At 45.0% G+C, this 24,098-nt stretch overlaps 2 protein-coding genes across 2 annotated transcripts in view; both read right to left on the reverse strand.

Annotated features, from left to right (window-relative positions):
- Nucleotides 1-22,163, reverse strand: part of LOC140402852 (ras-related protein Rab-11A-like) — a 92,444-nt gene extending 70,281 nt beyond the window's left edge. The window contains exon 1 of the mRNA XM_072490477.1: nt 22,022-22,163. Within this exon, the coding sequence (XP_072346578.1) occupies nt 22,022-22,163 (142 nt within the window). The remainder of the gene's footprint in view (nt 1-22,021) is intronic.
- Nucleotides 1-24,098, reverse strand: part of LOC140402849 (NAD(P)H-hydrate epimerase-like) — a 923,606-nt gene that overhangs the window by 403,223 nt on the left and 496,285 nt on the right. The window lies entirely within an intron of this gene.

Below are 24,098 nucleotides of genomic sequence, written 5' to 3' on the forward strand. Positions count from 1 at the left end.
AGAACTCAATAAGGTTTGTGAGGCATGACCTACCCTTCACAAAGCCATGCTGACTATCCCTGATCATATTATTCCTATCTAGATGATTATAAACCTTGTCTTTTATAATCCCCTCCAAGACTTTACCCACTACAGACGTGAGGCTCACCGGTCTATAGTTGCCGGGGTTGTCTCTGCTCCCCTTTTTGAACAAAGGGACCACATTTGCTGTCCTCCAGTCCTCTGGCACTATTCCTGTAGCCAATGATGACATAAAAATCAAAGCCAAAGGTCCAGCAATCTCTTCCCTGGCCTCCCAGAGAATCCTAGGATCAATCCCATCAGGTCCCGGGGACTTATCTATTTTCAGCCTGTCCAGAATTGCCAACACCTCTTCCCTACGTACCTCAATGCCATCTATTCTGTTAGCCTGGGGCTCAGCATTCTCCTCCACAACATTAGATTCCAGTCTGTAACTCACTCCCGGGTATCTGTTATTCTGTATATAAACCACCCCGAACCCCTCGATTAGATTCCAGTCTGTAACTCACACCCGGGTATCTGTTATTCTATATATAAACCACCCCGAACCCCTCGATTAGATTCCAGTCTGTAACTCACTCCCGGGTATCTGTTATTCTAAATATAAACCACCCCGAACCCCTCGATTAGATTCCAGTCTGTATAGTTTATATACAGTTTATATATAGAATAACAGATATCCGGGAGTGAGTAACAGACTGGAATCTAATCGAGGGGTTCGGGGTGGTTTATATATAGAATAACAGATACCCGGGAGCGAGTTACAGACTGGAATCTAATCGAGGGGTTCGGGGTGGTTTATATATAGAATAACAGATGCCCGGGAGTGAGTTACAGACTGGAATCTAATCGAGGGGTTCAGGGTGGTTTATATATAGAATAACAGATACCCGGGAGTGAGTTACAGACTGGAATCTAATCGAGGTGTTCCGGGTGGTTTATATATAGAATAACAGATACCCGGGAGTGAGTTATAGACTGGAATCTAATCGAGGGGTTCGGGGTGGTTTATATATAGAATAACAGATACCCGGGAGTGAGTTACAGACTGGAATCTAATCGAGGGGTTCGGGGTGGTTTATACATAGAGTAACAGATACCCGGGTGTGAGTTACAGACTGGAATCTAATCGACGGGTTCAGGGTGGTTTATATATAGAATAACAGATACCCGGGAGTGAGTTACAGACTGGAATCTAATCGAGGGTTACGGGGTGGTTTATATATAGAATAACAGATACCCGGGAGTGAGTTACAGAATGGAATCTAATCGAGGGGTTTGGGGTGGTTTATATATAGAATAACAGATACCCGGGAGTGAGTTACAGACTGGAATCTAATCGAGGGGTTCGGGGTGGTTTATATATAGAATAACAGATACCCGGGAGTGAGTTACAGACTGGAATCTAATCGAGGGGTTCAGGGTGGTTTATATATAGAATAACAGATACCCGGGAGTGAGTGACAGACTGGAATCTAATCGAGGGGTTCGGTGTGGTTTATATATAGAGTAACAGATACCCGGGAGTGAGTTACAGTCTGGAATCTAATCGAGGGGTTCGGGGTGGTTTATATATAGAATAACAGATACCCGGGAGTGAGTTACAGACTGGAATCTAATCGAGGGGTTCGGGGTGGTTTATATATAGAATAACAGATACCCGGGAGTGAGTTACAGACTGGAACCTAATCGAGGGGTTCAGGGTGGTTTATATACAGAATAACAGATACCCGGGAGTGAGTTACAGACTGGATACTAATCGAGGGGTTCAGGGTGGTTTATATATAGAATAACAGATACCCTGGAGTGAGTTACAGACTGGAATCTAATCGAGGGGTTCGGTGTGGTTTATATATAGAGTAACAGATACCCGGGAGTGAGTTACAGTCTGGAATCTAATCGAGGGGTTCGGGGTGGTTTATATATAGAATAACAGATACCCGGGTGTGAGTTACAGACTGGAATCTAATCGGGAGATTCAGGGTGGTTTATATATAGAATAACAGATACCCGGGAGTGAGTTACAGACTGGAATCTAATAGAGAGGTTCGGGGTGGTTTATATACAGAATAACAGATACCCGGGAGTGAGTTACAGACTGGAATCTAATCGAGGGGTTCAGGGTGGTTTATATACAGAATAACAGATACCCGGGAGTGAGTTACAGACTGGAATCTAATCGAGGGGTTCGGGGTGGTTTATATACAGAATAACAGATACCCGGGAGTGAGTTACAGACTGGAATCTAATCGAGGGGTTCGGGGTGGTTTATATATAGAATAACAGATACCCGGGAGTGAGTTACAGACTGGAACCTAATCGAGGGGTTCTGGGTGGTTTATATATAGAATAACAGATACCCGGGAGTGAGTTACAGACTGGAATCTAATCGAGGGGTTCGGGGTGGTTTATATTTAGAATAACAGATACCCGGGAGTGAGTTACAGACTGGAATCTAATCGAGTGGTTCGGGGTGGTTTATATATAGAATAACAGATACCCGGGAGTGAGTTACAGACTGGAATCTAATCGAGGGGTTCGGGGTGGTTTATATTTAGAATAACAGATACCCTGGAGTGAGTTACAGACTGGAACCTAATCGAGGGGTTCTGGGTGGTTAATATGTAGAATAACAGATACCCGGGAGTGAGTTACAGACTGGAATCTAATCGAGGGGTTCATGATGGTTTATATATAGAATAACAGATACCCGGGTGTCAGTTACAGACTGGAATCTAATCGAGGGGTTCAGGGTGGTTATATATAGAGAATTACAGATACCCGGGAGTGAGTTACAGACTGGAATCTAATCGAGGGGTTCGGGGTGGGTTATATATCGAATAAGAGATTCCCGGTAGTGAGTTACACACTGGAATCTAATCGAGAGGTTCGGGGTGGTTTATATATAGAATAACAGATATCCGGGAGTGAGTTACACACTGGAATCTAATCGAGAGGTTCGTGGTGGGTTATATATAGAATAAGATATACCCGGGAGTCAGTTACAGACTGGAATCTAATCGAGGGGTTCGGGGTGGTTTATATATAGAATAACAGATACCCGGGAGTGAGTTACAGACTGGAATCTAATCGAGGGGTTCGGGGTGGTTTATATATAGAATAACAGATACCCGGGAGTGAGTTACAGACTGGAACCTAATCGAGGGGTTCGGGGTGGTTTATATACAGAATAACAGATACCCGGGAGTGAGTTACAGACTGGATACTAATCGAGGGGTTCAGGGTGGTTTATATATAGAATAACAGATACCCTGGAGTGAGTTACAGACTGGAATCTAATCGAGGGGTTCGGTGTGGTTTATATATAGAGTAACAGATACCCGGGAGTGAGTTACAGTCTGGAATCTAATCGAGGGGTTCGGGGTGGTTTATATATAGAATAACAGATACCCGGGAGTGAGTTACAGACTGGAATCTAATCGAGGGGTTCAGGGTGGTTTATATATAGAATAACAGATACCCGGGAGTGAGATACAGACTGGAATCTAATCGGGAGATTCAGGGTGGTTTATATATAGAATAACAGATACCCGGGAGTGAGTTACAGACTGGAATCTAATAGAGAGGTTCGGGGTGGTTTATATACAGAATAACAGATACCCGATAGTGAGTTACAGACTGGAATCTAATCGAGGGGTTCAGGGTGGTTTATATACAGAATAACAGATACCCGGGAGTGAGTTACAGACTGGAATCTAATCGAGGGGTTCGGGGTGGTTTATATACAGAATAACAGATACCCGGGAGTGAGTTACAGACTGGAATCTAATCGAGGGGTTCGGGGTGGTTTATATATAGAATAACAGATACCCGGGAGTGAGTTACAGACTGGAACCTAATCGAGGGGTTCTGGGTGGTTTATATATAGAATAACAGATACCCGGGAGTGAGTTACAGACTGGAATCTAATCGAGGGGTTCGGGGTGGTTTATATTTAGAATAACAGATACCCGGGAGTGAGTTACAGACTGGAATCTAATCGAGTGGTTCGGGGTGGTTTATATATAGAATAACAGATACCCGGGAGTGAGTTACAGACTGGAATCTAATCGAGGGGTTCGGGGTGGTTTATATTTAGAATAACAGATACCCTGGAGTGAGTTACAGACTGGAACCTAATCGAGGGGTTCTGGGTGGTTAATATGTAGAATAACAGATACCCGGGAGTGAGTTACAGACTGGAATCTAATCGAGGGGTTCATGATGGTTTATATATAGAATAACAGATACCCGGGTGTCAGTTACAGACTGGAATCTAATCGAGGGGTTCAGGGTGGTTATATATAGAGAATTACAGATACCCGGGAGTGAGTTACAGACTGGAATCTAATCGAGGGGTTCGGGGTGGGTTATATATCGAATAAGAGATTCCCGGTAGTGAGTTACACACTGGAATCTAATCGAGAGGTTCGGGGTGGTTTATATATAGAATAACAGATATCCGGGAGTGAGTTACACACTGGAATCTAATCGAGAGGTTCGTGGTGGGTTATATATAGAATAAGATATACCCGGGAGTCAGTTACAGACTGGAATCTAATCGAGGGGTTCGGGGTGGTTTATATATAGAATAACAGATATCCGGGAGTGAGTTAGAGACTGGAATCTAATCGAGGGGTTCGGGGTGGTTTATATATAGAATAACAGATACCCGGGAATGAGTTACAGACTGGAATCTAATCGAGTGGTTCGGGTGGTTTATATATAGAATAACAGATACCCGGGAGTGAGTTACAGACTGGAATCTAATCGAGGGGTTCAGGGTGGTTTATATATAGAATAACAGATATCCGGGAGTGAGTTCCAGACTGGAATCTAATCGAGGGGTTCGGGGTGGTTTATATAGAATAACAGATACCCGGGAGTGAGTTCCAGACTGGAATCTAATCGAGGGGTTCGGTGTGGTTTATATATAGAGTAACAGATACCCGGGAGTGAGTTACAGTCTGGAATCTAATCGAGGGGTTCGGGGTGGTTTATATATAGAATAACAGATACCCGGGAGTGAGTTACAGACTGGAATCTAATCGAGGGGTTCGGGGTGGTTTATATATAGAATAACAGATACCCGGGAGTGAGTTACAGACTGGAACCTAATCGAGGGGTTCGGGGTGGTTTATATACAGAATAACAGATACCCGGGAGTGAGTTACAGACTGGAATCTAATCGAGGGGTTCAGGGTGGTTTATATATAGAATAACAGATACCCTGGAGTGAGTTACAGACTGGAATCTAATCGAGGGGTTCGGTGTGGTTTATATATAGAGTAACAGATACCCGGGAGTGAGTTACAGTCTGGAATCTAATCGAGGGGTTCGGGGTGGTTTATATATAGAATAACAGATACCCGGGAGTGAGTTACAGACTGGAATCTAATCGAGGGGTTCAGGGTGGTTTATATATAGAATAACAGATACCCGGGAGTGAGATACAGACTGGAATCTAATCGGGAGATTCAGGGTGGTTTATATATAGAATAACAGATACCCGGGAGTGAGTTACAGACTGGAATCTAATAGAGAGGTTCGGGGTGGTTTATATACAGAATAACAGATACCCGGGAGTGAGTTACAGACTGGAATCTAATCGAGGGGTTCAGGGTGGTTTATATACAGAATAACAGATACCCGGGAGTGAGTTACAGACTGGAATCTAATCGAGGGGTTCGGGGTGGTTTATATACAGAATAACAGATACCCGGGAGTGAGTTACAGACTGGAATCTAATCGAGGGGTTCGGGGTGGGTTATATATAGAATAACAGATACCCGGGAGTGAGTTACAGACTGGAACCTAATCGAGGGGTTCTGGGTGGTTTATATATAGAATAACAGATACCCGGGAGTGAGTTACAGACTGGAATCTAATCGAGGGGTTCGGGGTGGTTTATATTTAGAATAACAGATACCCGGGAGTGAGTTACAGACTGGAATCTAATCGAGGGGTTCGGGTGGTTTATATATAGAATAACAGATACCCGGGAGTGAGTTACAGGCTGGAATCTAATCGAGGGGTTCGGGGTGGTTTATATATAGAATACCAGATACCCGGGAGTGAGTTACAGACTGGAATCTAATCGAGGGGTTCGGGGTCGTTTATATATAGAATAACAGATACCCGGGAGTGAGTTACAGACTGGAATCTAATCGAGGGGTTCGGGGTGGTTTATATACAGCATAACAGATACCTGGGAGTGAGTTACAGACTGGAATCTAATCGAGGAGTTCGGGGTGGTTTATATATAGAATAACAGATACCCGGGAGTGAGTTACAGACTGGAATCTAATCGAGGGGTTCAGGGTGGTTATATATAGAGAATTACAGATACCCGGGAGTGAGTTACAGACTGGAATCTAATCGAGGGGTTCGGGGTGGGTTATATATCGAATAAGAGATTCCCGGTAGTGAGTTACACACTGGAATCTAATCGAGAGGTTCGGGGTGGTTTATATATAGAATAACAGATATCCGGGAGTGAGTTACACACTGGAATCTAATCGAGAGGTTCGTGGTGGGTTATATATAGAATAAGATATACCCGGGAGTCAGTTACAGACTGGAATCTAATCGAGGGGTTCGGGGTGGTTTATATATAGAATAACAGATATCCGGGAGTGAGTTAGAGACTGGAATCTAATCGAGGGGTTCGGGGTGGTTTATATATAGAATAACAGATACCCGGGAGTGAGTTACAGACTGGAATCTAATCGAGGGGTTCGGGGTGGTTTATATTTAGAATAACAGATACCCGGGAGTGAGTTACAGACTGGAATCTAATCGAGTGGTTCGGGGTGGTTTATATATAGAATAACAGATACCCGGGAGTGAGTTACAGACTGGAATCTAATCGAGGGGTTCGGGGTGGTTTATATTTAGAATAACAGATACCCTGGAGTGAGTTACAGACTGGAACCTAATCGAGGGGTTCTGGGTGGTTAATATGTAGAATAACAGATACCCGGGAGTGAGTTACAGACTGGAATCTAATCGAGGGGTTCATGATGGTTTATATATAGAATAACAGATACCCGGGTGTCAGTTACAGACTGGAATCTAATCGAGGGGTTCAGGGTGGTTATATATAGAGAATTACAGATACCCGGGAGTGAGTTACAGACTGGAATCTAATCGAGGGGTTCGGGGTGGTATATATCGAATAAGAGATTCCCGGTAGTGAGTTACACACTGGAATCTAATCGAGAGGTTCGGGGTGGTTTATATATAGAATAACAGATATCCGGGAGTGAGTTACACACTGGAATCTAATCGAGAGGTTCGTGGTGGGTTATATATAGAATAAGATATACCCGGGAGTCAGTTACAGACTGGAATCTAATCGAGGGTTTCGGGGTGGTTTATACATAGAATAACAGATATCCGGGAGTGAGTTAGAGACTGGAATCTAATCGAGGGGTTCGGGGTGGTTTATATATAGAATAACAGATACCCGGGAGTGAGTTACAGACTGGAATCTAATCGAGGGGTTCGGGGTGGTTTATATATAGAATAACAGATACCCGGGAATGAGTTACAGACTGGAATCTAATCGAGTGGTTCGGGTGGTTTATATATAGAATAACAGATACCCGGGAGTGAGTTACAGACTGGAATCTAATCGAGGGGTTCAGGGTGGTTTATATATAGAATAACAGATATCCGGGAGTGAGTTCCAGACTGGAATCTAATCGAGGGGTTCGGGGTGGTTTATATAGAATAACAGATACCCGGGAGTGAGTTACAGACTGGAATCTAATCGAGGGGTTCGGGGTGGTTTATATATAGAATAACAGATACCCGAGAGCGAGTTACAGACTGGAATCTAATCGAGGGGTTCGGGTGGTTTATATATAGAATAACAGATACCCGAGAGCGAGTTACAGACTGGAATCTAATCGAGGGGTTCGGGTGGTTTATATATAGAATAACAGATACCCGGGAGTGAGTTACAGACTGGAATCTAATCGAGGGGTTCGGGGTGGTTTATATATAGAATAACAGATACCCGAGAGCGAGTTACAGACTGGAATCTAATCGAGGGGTTCGGGTGGTTTATATATAGAATAACAGATACCCGGGAGTGAGTTACAGACTGGAATCTAATCGAGGGGTTCGGGGTGGTTTATATATAGAATAACAGATACCCGAGAGCGAGTTACAGACTGGAATCTAATCGAGGGGTTCGGGTGGTTTATATATAGAATAACAGATACCCGAGAGCGAGTTACAGACTGGAATCTAATCGAGGGGTTCGGGTGGTTTATATATAGAATAACAGATACCCGGGAGTGAGTTACAGGCTGGAATCTAATCGAGGGGTTCGGGGTGGTTTATATATAGAATACCAGATACCCGGGAGTGAGTTACAGACTGGAATCTAATCGAGGGGTTCGGGGTCGTTTATATATAGAATAACAGATACCCGGGAGTGAGTTACAGACTGGAATCTAATCGAGGGGTTCGGGGTGGTTTATATACAGCATAACAGATACCTGGGAGTGAGTTACAGACTGGAATCTAATCGAGGAGTTCGGGGTGGTTTATATATAGAATAACAGATACCCGGGAGTGAGTTACAGACTGGAATCTAATCGAGGGGTTCAGGGTGGTTATATATAGAGAATTACAGATACCCGGGAGTGAGTTACAGACTGGAATCTAATCGAGGGGTTCGGGGTGGGTTATATATCGAATAAGAGATTCCCGGTAGTGAGTTACACACTGGAATCTAATCGAGAGGTTCGGGGTGGTTTATATATAGAATAACAGATATCCGGGAGTGAGTTACACACTGGAATCTAATCGAGAGGTTCGTGGTGGGTTATATATAGAATAAGATATACCCGGGAGTCAGTTACAGACTGGAATCTAATCGAGGGGTTCGGGGTGGTTTATATATAGAATAACAGATATCCGGGAGTGAGTTAGAGACTGGAATCTAATCGAGGGGTTCGGGGTGGTTTATATATAGAATAACAGATACCCGGGAGTGAGTTACAGACTGGAATCTAATCGAGGGGTTCGGGGTGGTTTATATATAGAATAACAGATACCCGGGAATGAGTTACAGACTGGAATCTAATCGAGGGGTTCGGGGTGGGTTATATATCGAATAAGAGATTCCCGGTAGTGAGTTACACACTGGAATCTAATCGAGAGGTTCGGGGTGGTTTATATATAGAATAACAGATATCCGGGAGTGAGTTACACACTGAAATCTAATCGAGAGGTTCGTGGTGGGTTATATATAGAATAAGATATACCCGGGAGTCAGTTACAGACTGGAATCTAATCGAGGGGTTCGGGGTGGTTTATACATAGAATAACAGATATCCGGGAGTGAGTTAGAGACTGGAATCTAATCGAGGGGTTCGGGGTGGTTTATATATAGAATAACAGATACCCGGGAGTGAGTTACAGACTGGAATCTAATCGAGGGGTTCGGGGTGGTTTATATATAGAATAACAGATACCCGGGAATGAGTTACAGACTGGAATCTAATCGAGTGGTTCGGGTGGTTTATATATAGAATAACAGATACCCGGGAGTGAGTTACAGACTGGAATCTAATCGAGGGGTTCAGGGTGGTTTATATATAGAATAACAGATATCCGGGAGTGAGTTCCAGACTGGAATCTAATCGAGGGGTTCGGGGTGGTTTATATAGAATAACAGATACCCGGGAGTGAGTTACAGACTGGAATCTAATCGAGGGGTTCGGGGTGGTTTATATATAGAATAACAGATACCCGAGAGCGAGTTACAGACTGGAATCTAATCGAGGGGTTCGGGTGGTTTATATATAGAATAACAGATACCCGGGAGTGAGTTACAGACTGGAATCTAATCGAGGGGTTCGGGGTGGTTTATATATAGAATAACAGATACCCGAGAGCGAGTTACAGACTGGAATCTAATCGAGGGGTTCGGGTGGTTTATATATAGAATAACAGATACCCGAGAGCGAGTTACAGACTGGAATCTAATCGAGGGGTTCGGGTGGTTTATATATAGAATAACAGATACCCGGGAGTGAGTTACAGGCTGGAATCTAATCGAGGGGTTCGGGGTGGTTTATATATAGAATACCAGATACCCGGGAGTGAGTTACAGACTGGAATCTAATCGAGGGGTTCGGGGTCGTTTATATATAGAATAACAGATACCCGGGAGTGAGTTACAGACTGGAATCTAATCGAGGGGTTCGGGGTGGTTTATATACAGCATAACAGATACCTGGGAGTGAGTTACAGACTGGAATCTAATCGAGGAGTTCGGGGTGGTTTATATATAGAATAACAGATACCCGGGAGTGAGTTACAGACTGGAATCAAATCGAGGGGTTCAGGGTGGTTATATATAGAGAATTACAGATACCCGGGAGTGAGTTACAGACTGGAATCTAATCGAGGGGTTCGGGGTGGGTTATATATCGAATAAGAGATTCCCGGTAGTGAGTTACACACTGGAATCTAATCGAGAGGTTCGGGGTGGTTTATATATAGAATAACAGATATCCGGGAGTGAGTTACACACTGGAATCTAATCGAGAGGTTCGTGGTGGGTTATATATAGAATAAGATATACCCGGGAGTCAGTTACAGACTGGAATCTAATCGAGGGGTTCGGGGTGGTTTATATATAGAATAACAGATATCCGGGAGTGAGTTAGAGACTGGAATCTAATCGAGGGGTTCGGGGTGGTTTATATATAGAATAACAGATACCCGGGAGTGAGTTACAGACTGGAATCTAATCGAGGGGTTCGGGGTGGTTTATATATAGAATAACAGATACCCGGGAATGAGTTACAGACTGGAATCTAATCGAGTGGTTCGGGTGGTTTATATATAGAATAACAGATACCCGGGAGTGAGTTACAGACTGGAATCTAATCGAGGGGTTCAGGGTGGTTTATATATAGAATAACAGATATCCGGGAGTGAGTTCCAGACTGGAATCTAATCGAGGGGTTCGGGGTGGTTTGTATAGAATAACAGATACCCGGGAGTGAGTTCCAGACTGGAATCTAATCGAGGGGTTCGGTGTGGTTTATATATAGAGTAACAGATACCCGGGAGTGAGTTACAGTCTGGAATCTAATCGAGGGGTTCGGGGTGGTTTATATATAGAATAACAGATACCCGGGAGTGAGTTACAGACTGGAATCTAATCGAGGGGTTCGGGGTGGTTTATATATAGAATAACAGATACCCGGGAGTGAGTTACAGACTGGAACCTAATCGAGGGGTTCGGGGTGGTTTATATACAGAATAACAGATACCCGGGAGTGAGTTACAGACTGGAATCTAATCGAGGGGTTCAGGGTGGTTTATATATAGAATAACAGATACCCTGGAGTGAGTTACAGACTGGAATCTAATCGAGGGGTTCGGTGTGGTTTATATATAGAGTAACAGATACCCGGGAGTGAGTTACAGTCTGGAATCTAATCGAGGGGTTCGGGGTGGTTTATATATAGAATAACAGATACCCGGGAGTGAGTTACAGACTGGAATCTAATCGAGGGGTTCAGGGTGGTTTATATATAGAATAACAGATACCCGGGAGTGAGATACAGACTGGAATCTAATCGGGAGATTCAGGGTGGTTTATATATAGAATAACAGATACCCGGGAGTGAGTTACAGACTGGAATCTAATAGAGAGGTTCGGGGTGGTTTATATACAGAATAACAGATACCCGGGAGTGAGTTACAGACTGGAATCTAATCGAGGGGTTCAGGGTGGTTTATATACAGAATAACAGATACCCGGGAGTGAGTTACAGACTGGAATCTAATCGAGGGGTTCGGGGTGGTTTATATACAGAATAACAGATACCCGGGAGTGAGTTACAGACTGGAATCTAATCGAGGGGTTCGGGGTGGGTTATATATAGAATAACAGATACCCGGGAGTGAGTTACAGACTGGAACCTAATCGAGGGGTTCTGGGTGGTTTATATATAGAATAACAGATACCCGGGAGTGAGTTACAGACTGGAATCTAATCGAGGGGTTCGGGGTGGTTTATATTTAGAATAACAGATACCCGGGAGTGAGTTACAGACTGGAATCTAATCGAGTGGTTCGGGGTGGTTTATATATAGAATAACAGATACCCGGGAGTGAGTTACAGACTGGAATCTAATCGAGGGGTTCGGGGTGGTTTATATTTAGAATAACAGATACCCTGGAGTGAGTTACAGACTGGAACCTAATCGAGGGGTTCTGGGTGGTTAATATGTAGAATAACAGATACCCGGGAGTGAGTTACAGACTGGAATCTAATCGAGGGGTTCATGATGGTTTATATATAGAATAACAGATACCCGGGTGTCAGTTACAGACTGGAATCTAATCGAGGGGTTCAGGGTGGTTATATATAGAGAATTACAGATACCCGGGAGTGAGTTACAGACTGGAATCTAATCGAGGGGTTCGGGGTGGGTTATATATCGAATAAGAGATTCCCGGTAGTGAGTTACACACTGGAATCTAATCGAGAGGTTCGGGGTGGTTTATATATAGAATAACAGATATCCGGGAGTGAGTTACACACTGGAATCTAATCGAGAGGTTCGTGGTGGGTTATATATAGAATAAGATATACCCGGGAGTCAGTTACAGACTGGAATCTAATCGAGGGGTTCGGGGTGGTTTATATATAGAATAACAGATATCCGGGAGTGAGTTAGAGACTGGAATCTAATCGAGGGGTTCGGGGTGGTTTATATATAGAATAACAGATACCCGGGAGTGAGTTACAGACTGGAATCTAATCGAGGGGTTCGGGGTGGTTTATATATAGAATAACAGATACCCGGGAGTGAGTTACAGACTGGAATCTAATCGAGTGGTTCGGGTGGTTTATATATAGAATAACAGATACCCGGGAGTGAGTTACAGACTGGAATCTAATCGAGGGGTTCAGGGTGGTTTATATATAGAATAACAGATCTCCGGGAGTGAGTTCCAGACTGGAATCTAATCGAGGGGTTCGGGGTGGTTTATATAGAATAACAGATACCCGGGAGTGAGTTACAGACTGGAATCTAATCGAGGGGTTCGGGGTGGTTTATATATAGAATAACAGATACCCGAGAGCGAGTTACAGACTGGAATCTAATCGAGGGGTTCGGGTGGTTTATATATAGAATAACAGATACCCGGGAGTGAGTTACAGACTGGAATCTAATCGAGGGGTTCGGGGTGGTTTATATATAGAATAACAGATACCCGAGAGCGAGTTACAGACTGGAATCTAATCGAGGGGTTCGGGTGGTTTATATATAGAATAACAGATACCCGAGAGCGAGTTACAGACTGGAATCTAATCGAGGGGTTCGGGTGGTTTATATATAGAATAACAGATACCCGGGAGTGAGTTACAGGCTGGAATCTAATCGAGGGGTTCGGGGTGGTTTATATATAGAATACCAGATACCCGGGAGTGAGTTACAGACTGGAATCTAATCGAGGGGTTCGGGGTCGTTTATATATAGAATAACAGATACCCGGGAGTGAGTTACAGACTGGAATCTAATCGAGGGGTTCGGGGTGGTTTATATACAGCATAACAGATACCTGGGAGTGAGTTACAGACTGGAATCTAATCGAGGAGTTCGGGGTGGTTTATATATAGAATAACAGATACCCGGGAGTGAGTTACAGACTGGAATCTAATCGAGGGGTTCAGGGTGGTTTATATATAGAATAACAGATACCCGGGAGTGAGTTACAGACTGGAATCTAATCGAGGGGGTTGGGGTGGTTTATATATAGAATAACAGATACCCGGGAGTGAGTTACAGACTGGAATCTAATCGAGGAGTTCGGGGTGGTTTATATATAGAATAACAGATACCCGGGAGTGAGTTACAGACTGGAATCTAATCGAGGGGGTTGGGGTGGTTTATATATAGAATAACAGATACCCGGGAGTGAGTTACAGACTGGAATCTAATCGAGGGGTTCGGGGTTGTTTGTAATATAGAATAACAGATACCCGGGAGTGAGTTACAGACTGGAATCTAATCGAGGGGTTCGGAGTGGTTTATATACAGAATAACAGATACCGGGAGTGAGTTACAGACTGGATTCTAATCGAGGTGTTCGGGGTGGTTTATATATAGAATAACAGATACCCGGGAGTGAGTTACAGACTGGAATCTAATCGAGGAGTTCGGGGTGGTTTATATATAGAATAACAGATACCCGGGAGTGAGTTACAGACTGGAATCTAATCGAGGGGGTTGGGGTGGTTTATATATAGAATAACAGATACCCGGGAGTGAGTTACAGACTGGAATCTAATCGAGGGGTTCGGGGTGGTTTATATATAGAATAACAGATACCCGGGAGTGAGTTACAGACTGGAATCTAATCGAGGGGTTCGGGGTGGTTTATATACAGCATAACAGATACCTGGGAGTGAGTTACAGACTGGAATGTAATCGAGGGGCTCGGGGTGGTTTATATACAGAATAACAGATACCCGGGAGTGAGTTACAGACTGGAATCTAATCGAGGGGTTCGGGTGGTTTATATATAGAATAACAGATACCCAGGAGTGAGTTACAGACTGGAATCTAATCGAGGGGCTCGGGGTGGTTTATATACAGAATAACAGATACCCGGGAGTGAGTTACAGACTGGAATCTAATCGAGGGGTTCGGGTGGTTTATATGTAGAATAACAGATACCCGGGAGTGAGTTACAGACTGGAATCTAATCGAGGGGTTCAGGGTGGTTTATATATAGAATAACAGATACCTGGGAGTGAGTTACAGACTGGAATCTAATCGAGGGGTTCAGGGTGGTTTATATATAGATTAACAGATACCCGGGAGTGAGTTACAGACTGGAATCTAATTGAGGGGTTCGGAGTGCTTTATATACAGAATAACAGATACCGGGAGTGAGTTACAGACTGGAATCTAATCGAGGTGTTCGGGGTGGTTTATATATAGAATAACAGATACCCGGGAGTGAGTTACAGACTGGAATCTAATCGAGGGGTTTCAGGGTGGTTTATATATAGAATAACAGATACCCGGGGGTGAGTTACAGACTGGAATCGAATCGAAGCGTTCAGGGTGGTTTATATATAGAATAACAGATACCCGGGAGTGAGTTACAGACTGGAATCTAATCGAGGGGTTTCAGGGTGGTTTATATATAGAATAACAGATACCCGGGGGTGAGTTACAGACTGGAATCGAATCGAAGGGTTCAGGGTGGTTTATATATAGAATAACAGATACCCGGGAGTGAGTTACAGACTGGAATCTAATCGAGGGGTTCGGGGTGGTTTATATATAGAATAACAGATACCTGGGAGTGAGTTACAGACTGGAATCTAACCGAAGGGTTCGGGGTGGTTTATATATAGAATAACAGATACCCGGGAGTGAGTTACAGACTGGAATCTAATCGAGGGGTTCAGGGTGGTTTATATATAGAATAACAGATACCCGGGAGTGAGTTACAGACTGGAATCTAATCGAGGGGTTCGGGTGGTTTATATATAGAATAACAGATACCCGGGAGTGAGTTACAGACTGGAATCGAATCGAAGGGTTCAGGGTGGTTTATATATAGAATAACAGATACCCGGGAGTGAGTTACAGACTGGAATCTAATCGAGGGGTTCGGGGTGGTTTATATATAGAATAACAGATACCCGGGAGTGAGTTACAGACTGGAATCTAACCGAAGGGTTCGGGGTGGTTTATATACAGAATAACAGATACCCGGGAGTGAGTTACAGACTGGAATCTAATCGAGGGGTTCGTGGTGGTTTATTTATAGAATAACAGATACCCGGGAGTGAGTTACAGACTGGAATCTAATCGAGGGGTTCAGGGTGGTTTATATATGAAATAACAGATACCCGGGAGTGAGTTACAGACTGGAATCTAATCGAGTGGTTCAGGGTGGTTTATATATAGAATAACAGATACCCGGGAGTGAGTTACAGACTGGAATCTAATCGAGGGGTTCGGGGTGGTTTATATATAGAATAACAGATACCCGGGAGTGAGTTACAGACTGTAATCTATTCGAGGGGTTCGGTGTGGTTTATATATAGTATAACAGGTACCCGGGAGTGAGTTACAGACTGGAATCTAATCGAGGGTTTCGGGGTGGTTTATATATAGAATAACAGATACCCGGGAGTGAGTTACAGACTGGAATCTAATCGAGTGGTTCAGGGTGGTTTATTTCGAGAATAACAGACACCCGGGAGCGAGTTACAGACTGGAATCTATTTGAGGGGTTCGGTGTGGTTTATATATAGAATAACAGGTACCCGGGAGTGAGTTACAGACTGGAATCTATTTGAGGGGTTCGGTGTGGTTTATATATTGAATAACAGGTACCCGGGAGTGAGGTACAGACTGGAATCTAATCGAGGGGTTCAGAGTGGTTTATATACAGAATAACAGATACCCGGGAGTGAGTTCCAGACTGGAATCTAATCGAGGGGTTCAGAGTGGTTTTTATACAGAACAACAGATACCCGGGAGTGAGTTCCAGACTGGAATCTAATCGAGGGGTTCAGTGTGGTTTATATATAGAATAACAGATACCCGAGAGCGAGTTACAGACTGGAATCTAATCGAGGGGTTCGGGGTGGTTTATATTTAGAATAACAGATACCCGGGAGTGAGTTACAGACTGGAATCTAATCGAGGGTTTCGGGGTGGTTTATATACAGAATAACAGATACGTGGGAGTGAGATACAGACTGGAATCTAATCGAGGGGTTCGGCGTGGTTTATATTTAGAATAACAGATACCCGGGAGTGAGTTACAGACTGGAATCTAATCGAGGGGTTCGGGATGGTTTATATATAGAATAACAGATACCCGGGAGTGAGTTACAGACTGGAATCTAATCGAGGGGTTCGGGGTGGTTTATATATAGAATAACAGATACCCGAGAGCGAGTTACAGACTGGAATCTAATCGAGGGGTTCGGGGTGGTTTATATTTAGAATAACAGATACCCGGGAGTGAGTTACAGACTGGAATCTAATCGAGGGGTTCGGGGTGGTTTATATTTAGAATAACAGATACCCGGGAGTGAGTTACAGACTGGAATCTAATCGAGGGGTTCGGGGTGGTTTATATTTAGAACAACAGATACCCGGGAGTGAGTTACAGACTGGAATCTAATCGAGGGGTTCGGGGTGGTTTATATTTAGAATAACAGACACCCGGGAGTGAGTTACAGACTGGAATCTAATCGAGGGGTTCGGGGTGGTTTATATATGGAATAACAGATACCCGGGAGCGAGTTACAGACTGGAATCTAATCGAGGGTTTCGGGGTGGTTTATATACAGAATAACCGATACCCGGGAGCGAGTTACAGACTGGAATCTAATCGAGGTGTTTGGTGTGGTTTATATTTAGAACAACAGATACCCGGGAGTGAGTTACAGACTGGAATCTAATCGAGGGGTTTCAGGGTGGTTTATATATAGAATAACAGATACCCGGGGGTGAGTTACAGACTGGAATCGAATCGAAGGGTTCAGGGTGGTTTATATATAGAATAACAGATACCCGGGAGTGAGTTACAGACTGGAATCTAATCGAGGGGTTTCAGGGTGGTTTATATATAGAATAACAGATACCCGGGGGTGAGTTACAGACTGGAATCGAATCGAAGGGTTCAGGGTGGTTTATATATAGAATAACAGATACCCGGGAGTGAGTTACAGACTGGAATCTAATCGAGGGGTTCGGGGTGGTTTATATATAGAATAACAGATACCTGGGAGTGAGTTACAGACTGGAATCTAACCGAAGGGTTCGGGGTGGTTTATATATAGAATAACAGATACCCGGGAGTGAGTTACAGAATGGAATCTAATCGAGGGGTTCAGAGTGGTTTATATACAGAATAACAGATACCCGGGAGTGAGTTCCAGACTGGAATCTAATCGAGGGTTTCGGGGTGGTTTATATACAGAATAACCGATACCCGGGAGCGAGTTACAGACTGGAATCTAATCGAGGTGTTTGGTGTGGTTTATATTTAGAACAACAGATACCCGGGAGTGAGTTACAGACTGGAATCTAATCGAGGGGTTTCAGGGTGGTTTATATATAGAATAACAGATACCCGGGGGTGAGTTACAGACTGGAATCGAATCGAAGGGTTCAGGGTGGTTTATATATAGAATAACAGATACCCGGGAGTGAGTTACAGACTGGAATCTAATCGAGGGGTTTCAGGGTGGTTTATATATAGAATAACAGATACCCGGGGGTGAGTTACAGACTGGAATCGAATCGAAGGGTTCAGGGTGGTTTATATATAGAATAACAGATACCCGGGAGTGAGTTACAGACTGGAATCTAATCGAGGGGTTCGGGGTGGTTTATATATAGAATAACAGATACCTGGGAGTGAGTTACAGACTGGAATCTAACCGAAGGGTTCGGGGTGGTTTATATATAGAATAACAGATACCCGGGAGTGAGTTACAGACTGGAATCTAATCGAGGGGTTCAGGGTGGTTTATATATAGAATAACAGATACCCGGGAGTGAGTTACAGACTGGAATCTAATCGAGGGGTTCGGGTGGTTTATATATAGAATAACAGATACCCGGGAGTGAGTTACAGACTGGAATCGAATCGAAGGGTTCAGGGTGGTTTATATATAGAATAACAGATACCCGGGAGTGAGTTACAGACTGGAATCTAATCGAGGGGTTCGGGGTGGTTTATATATAGAATAACAGATACCCGGGAGTGAGTTACAGACTGGAATCTAACCGAAGGGTTCGGGGTGGTTTATATACAGAATAACAGATACCCGGGAGTGAGTTACAGACTGGAATCTAATCGAGGGGTTCGTGGTGGTTTATTTATAGAATAACAGATACCCGGGAGTGAGTTACAGACTGGAATCTAATCGAGGGGTTCAGGGTGGTTTATATATGAAATAACAGATACCCGGGAGTGAGTTACAGACTGGAATCTAATCGAGTGGTTCAGGGTGGTTTATATATAGAATAACAGATACCCGGGAGTGAGTTACAGACTGGAATCTAATCGAGGGGTTCGGGGTGGTTTATATATAGAATAACAGATACCCGGAAGTGAGTTACAGACTGTAATCTATTCGAGGGGTTCGGTGTGGTTTATATACAGAATAACAGATACCCGGGAGTGAGTTACAGACTGGAATCTAATCGAGTGGTTCAGGGTGGTTTATTTCGAGAATAACAGACACCCGGGAGCGAGTTACAGACTGGAATCTATTTGAGGGGTTCGGTGTGGTTTATATATAGAATAACAGGTACCCGGGAGTGAGGTACAGACTGGAATCTAATCGAGGGGTTCAGAGTGGTTTATATACAGAATAACAGATACCCGGGAGTGAGTTCCAGACTGGAATCTAATCGAGGGGTTCAGAGTGGTTTATATACAGAACAACAGATACCCGGGAGTGAGTTCCAGACTGGAATCTAATCGAGGGGTTCAGTGTGGTTTATATATAGAATAACAGATACCCGAGAGCGAGTTACAGACTGGAATCTAATCGAGGGGTTCGGGGTGGTTTATATTTAGAATAACAGATACCCGGGAGTGAGTTACAGACTGGAATCTAATCGAGGGTTTCGGGGTGGTTTATATACAGAATAACAGATACGTGGGAGTGAGATACAGACTGGAATCTAATCGAGGGGTTCGGCGTGGTTTATATTTAGAATAACAGATACCCGGGAGTGAGTTACAGACTGGAATCTAATCGAGGGGTTCGGGATGGTTTATATATAGAATAACAGATACCCGGGAGTGAGTTACAGACTGGAATCTAATCGAGGGGTTCGGGGTGGTTTATATATAGAATAACAGATACCCGAGAGCGAGTTACAGACTGGAATCTAATCGAGGGGTTCGGGGTGGTTTATATTTAGAATAACAGATACCCGGGAGTGAGTTACAGACTGGAATCTAATCGAGGGGTTCGGGGTGGTTTATATTTAGAATAACAGATACCCGGGAGTGAGTTACAGACTGGAATCTAATCGAGGGGTTCGGGGTGGTTTATATTTAGAACAACAGATACCCGGGAGTGAGTTACAGACTGGAATCTAATCGAGGGGTTCGGGGTGGTTTATATTTAGAATAACAGACACCCGGGAGTGAGTTACAGACTGGAATCTAATCGAGGGGTTCGGGGTGGTTTATATATGGAATAACAGATACCCGGGAGCGAGTTACAGACTGGAATCTAATCGAGGGTTTCGGGGTGGTTTATATACAGAATAACCGATACCCGGGAGCGAGTTACAGACTGGAATCTAATCGAGGTGTTTGGTGTGGTTTATATATAGAATAACAGATACCCGGAAGTGAGTTACAGACTGGAATCTAATCGAGGGGTTCAGGGTGGTTTATATATGGAATAACCGATACCCGGGAGTGAGTTACAGACTGGAATCTAATCGAGGGGTTCGGGGTGGTTTATATTTAGAATAACAGATACCCGGGAGTGAGTTACAGACTGGAATCTAATCGAGGGTTTCGGGGTGGTTTATATACAGAATAACCGATACCCGGGAGCGAGTTACAGACTGGAATCTAATCGAGGTGTTTGGTGTGGTTTATATATAGAATAACAGATACCCGGAAGTGAGTTACAGAGTGGAATCTAATCGAGGGGTTCGGGGTGGTTTATATATAGAATAACAGATACCCGGGAATGAGTTACAGACTGGAATCTAATCGAGGGGTTCGGGGTGGTTTATATATAGAATAACAGATACCCAGGAGTGAGTTACAGACTGGAATCTAATCGAGGGGTTCGGGGTGGTTTATATATAGAATGACAGATACCCGGGAGTGAGTTACAGACTGGAATCTAATCGAGGGGTTCGGGGTGGTCTATATATAGAATAACAGATACCCGGGAGTGAGTTACAGACTGGAATCTAATCGAGGTGTTCAGGATGGTTTATATATAGAATAACAGATACCCGGGAGTGAGTTACAGACTGGAATCTAATCGAGGGGTTCGGGGTGGTCAAAATATAGAATAACAGATACCCGGGAGTGAGTTACAGACTGGAATCTAAGCGAGGGGTTCGGGGTGGTTTATATATAGAATAACAGATACCCGGGAGTGAATTACAGACTGGAATCTAATCGAGGGGTTCGGGGTGGTTTATATATAGAATAACAGATACCCGGGAGTGAGTTACAGACTGGAATCTAATCGAGGGGTTCGGGGTGGTTTATCTATAGAATTACAGATACCCGGGAGTGAGTTACAGACTGGAATCTAATCGAGGGGTTCGGGGTGGTTTATATATAGAATAACAGATACCCGGGAGTGAGTTACAGACTGGAATCTAATCGAGGGGTTCGGGGTGGTTTATATATAGAATGACAGATACCCGGGAGTGAGTTACAGACTGGAATCTAATCGAGGGGTTCGGGGTGGTCTATATATAGAATAACAGATACCCGGGAGTGAGTTACAGACTGGAATCTAATCGAGGTGTTCAGGATGGTTTATATATAGAATAACAGATACCCGGGAGTGAGCTACAGACTGGAATCTAATCGAGGGGTTCGGGGTGGTCAAAATATAGAATAACAGATACCCGGGAGTGAGTTACAGACTGGAATCTAAGCGAGGGGTTCGGGGTGGTTTATATATAGAATAACAGATACCCGGGAGTGAGTTACAGACTGGAATCTAATCGAGGGGTTCGGGGTGGTTTATATATAGAATAACAGATACCCGGGTGTGCGTTACAGACTGGAATCTAATCGAGGGGTTCGGGGTGGTTTATATAGAGAATAACAGATACCCGGGAGTGAGTTACAGACTGGAATCTAATCGAGGGGTTCGGGGTGGTTTATATAGAGAATAACAGATACCCGGGAGTGAGTTCCCTCTCTGCTGTCCAGTCCTAGGCTGCAGCCACTGAAGCCTGTTCACGATAGCACATTGTTGTTGTAACCGAGTCAGAATTCGCTTTGAGCGGTTGGTATTTCGAGAGGTCACTCATGATCGAAATTCCGTTATAAATCCAAGGCTGAATCACCCCGTGGATCAGCAAACCTGTTTCTCGCTGCACCATTGCTTCTCTTGCCATCTGTCCCTACAGTGCTGAAGAGGCCATTCCGCCCATCGTGTCTGCACTGACCCTCTGAAAGAGAACCCTCCCTGGGCCCTCTCCCCGCACCCTATCCACGTAACCCCAGCTGACTTGTTCTGCTCCACCTGCAGGAGGAGCCTGAGGCCTGCTCTATTGGCCTGTCCCAGCTCTACCCCAGCTGCAGGAGCAGCCTGAGGCCTGCTCTATCGGCCTCTCCCAGCTCTGCTCCACCTGTAGGAGGAGCCTGAGGCCTGCTCTATCGGCCTCTCCCAGCTCTACTCCACCTGCAGTAGCAGCCTGAGGCCTGCTCTATCGGCCTCTCCCATCTCTGCTCCACCTGCAGGAGCAGCCTGAGGCCTGCTCTGTTGGCCTGTCCCAGCTCTGCTCCACCTGTAGGAGGAGCCTGAGGCCTGCTCTATCGGCCTCTCCCAGCTCTGCTCCACTTGTAGGAGGAGCCTGACGCCTGCTCTATCGGCCTCTCCCAGCTCTACTCCACCTGCAGGAGCAGCCTGAGGCCTGCTTTATTGGCCTGTCCCTGCTCTGCTCCACCTGTAGGAGCAGCCTGAGGCCTGCACTATCACCCTCTCCCAGCCCTGCTCCACCTGCAGGAGGAGCCTGAGGCCTGCACTATCACCCTCTCCCAGCCCTGCTCCACCTGCAGGAGGAGCCTGAGGCCTGCACTATCACCCTCTCCCAGCCCTGCTCCACCTGCAGGAGGAGCCTGAGGCCTGCACTATCACCCTCTCCCAGCCCTGCTCCACCTGCAGGAGGAGCCTGAGGCCTGCTCTATCGGCCTCTCCCAACTCTACTCCACCTGCAGGAGCAGCATGAGGCCTGGTCTATCGGCCTCTCCCAGCTCTACTCCACCTGCAGGAGCAGCCTGAGGCCTGCTCTATCGGCCTCTCCCAGCTCTGCTCCACCTGCAGGAGCAGCCTGAGGCCTGCTCTATTGGCCTCCCAACTCTACTCCACCTGCAGGAGAAGCCTGAGGCCTGCTCTATTGGCCTCTTCTATATCTGCGCTCCCTGGAGGCCTGCTTTACCGGCCTCTCCCAGCTCTGCACCACCTGCAGGAGCAGCCTGAGGCCTGCTCTATTGGCCTCTCCCAGGTTCTGCTGCGGGCAATTGAGTGTTGGACGGGTTTCTGTCTGGAGATTTACTCTTCTTCTCGTCTTTCTCTGCCCTTGAAGGAGGCCCCCGTTTTTATTTTTGACCAGCTGGCCATGGTCCCAGCTTCTCCCAGAAGGTCACGCCATTGCTAACAGTCCGACATGAGCCTCTCACAGTGTCATAGCACAGGGGACAGTGGGCCGGGGGATCAGAGTCTCTGCTGACACTCTGTTTGGGAACAGACATGCTCTCCTTCCCAGCATGACGGTCAAACTCTGCCAAAGGTTGTACTTGCTGTGATTATTCTTACATCTGTCTCACTGTAAGCATAGACAGTTCGAGAGAGAGGGGGGGGAGAGAGGGGGGGAGAAAGAGAGAGAGTGTGAGCGAGAGAGAGTGTGAGAGAGAGAGAGAGAGTGTGTGAGAGAGAGAGTGTGAGAGAGAGGGAGAGATAGTGAGAGAGAGAGAGAGAGTGTGAGAGAGAGAGAGAGTGTGAGAGAGAGAAAGAGAGTGTGAGAGAGAGAAAGAGAGTGTGAGAGAGAGCGTGTGAGAGAGAGTGTGAGAGAGAGGGAGAGAGAGGGGGGAGAGAGAGAGAGAGTGTGAGAGAGAGTGTGTGAGAGAGAGAGAGAGAGTGAGAGAGAGTGTGAGAGAGAGCGAGAGAGAGTGAGAGAGAGAGAGTGTGAGAGAGAGAGGAGTGTGAGAGAGAGAGAGAGAGTGTGAGAGAGAGAAAGAGAGTGTGAGAGAGAGTGTGTGAGAGAGAGTGTGAGAGAGAGTGTGAGAGAGAGGGAGAGAGAGAGGGGGAGAGAAGA

This window comes from Scyliorhinus torazame, chromosome 26 (assembly GCF_047496885.1).
Source record: "Scyliorhinus torazame isolate Kashiwa2021f chromosome 26, sScyTor2.1, whole genome shotgun sequence".
Taxonomy (NCBI): Eukaryota; Metazoa; Chordata; class Chondrichthyes; order Carcharhiniformes; family Scyliorhinidae; genus Scyliorhinus; species Scyliorhinus torazame.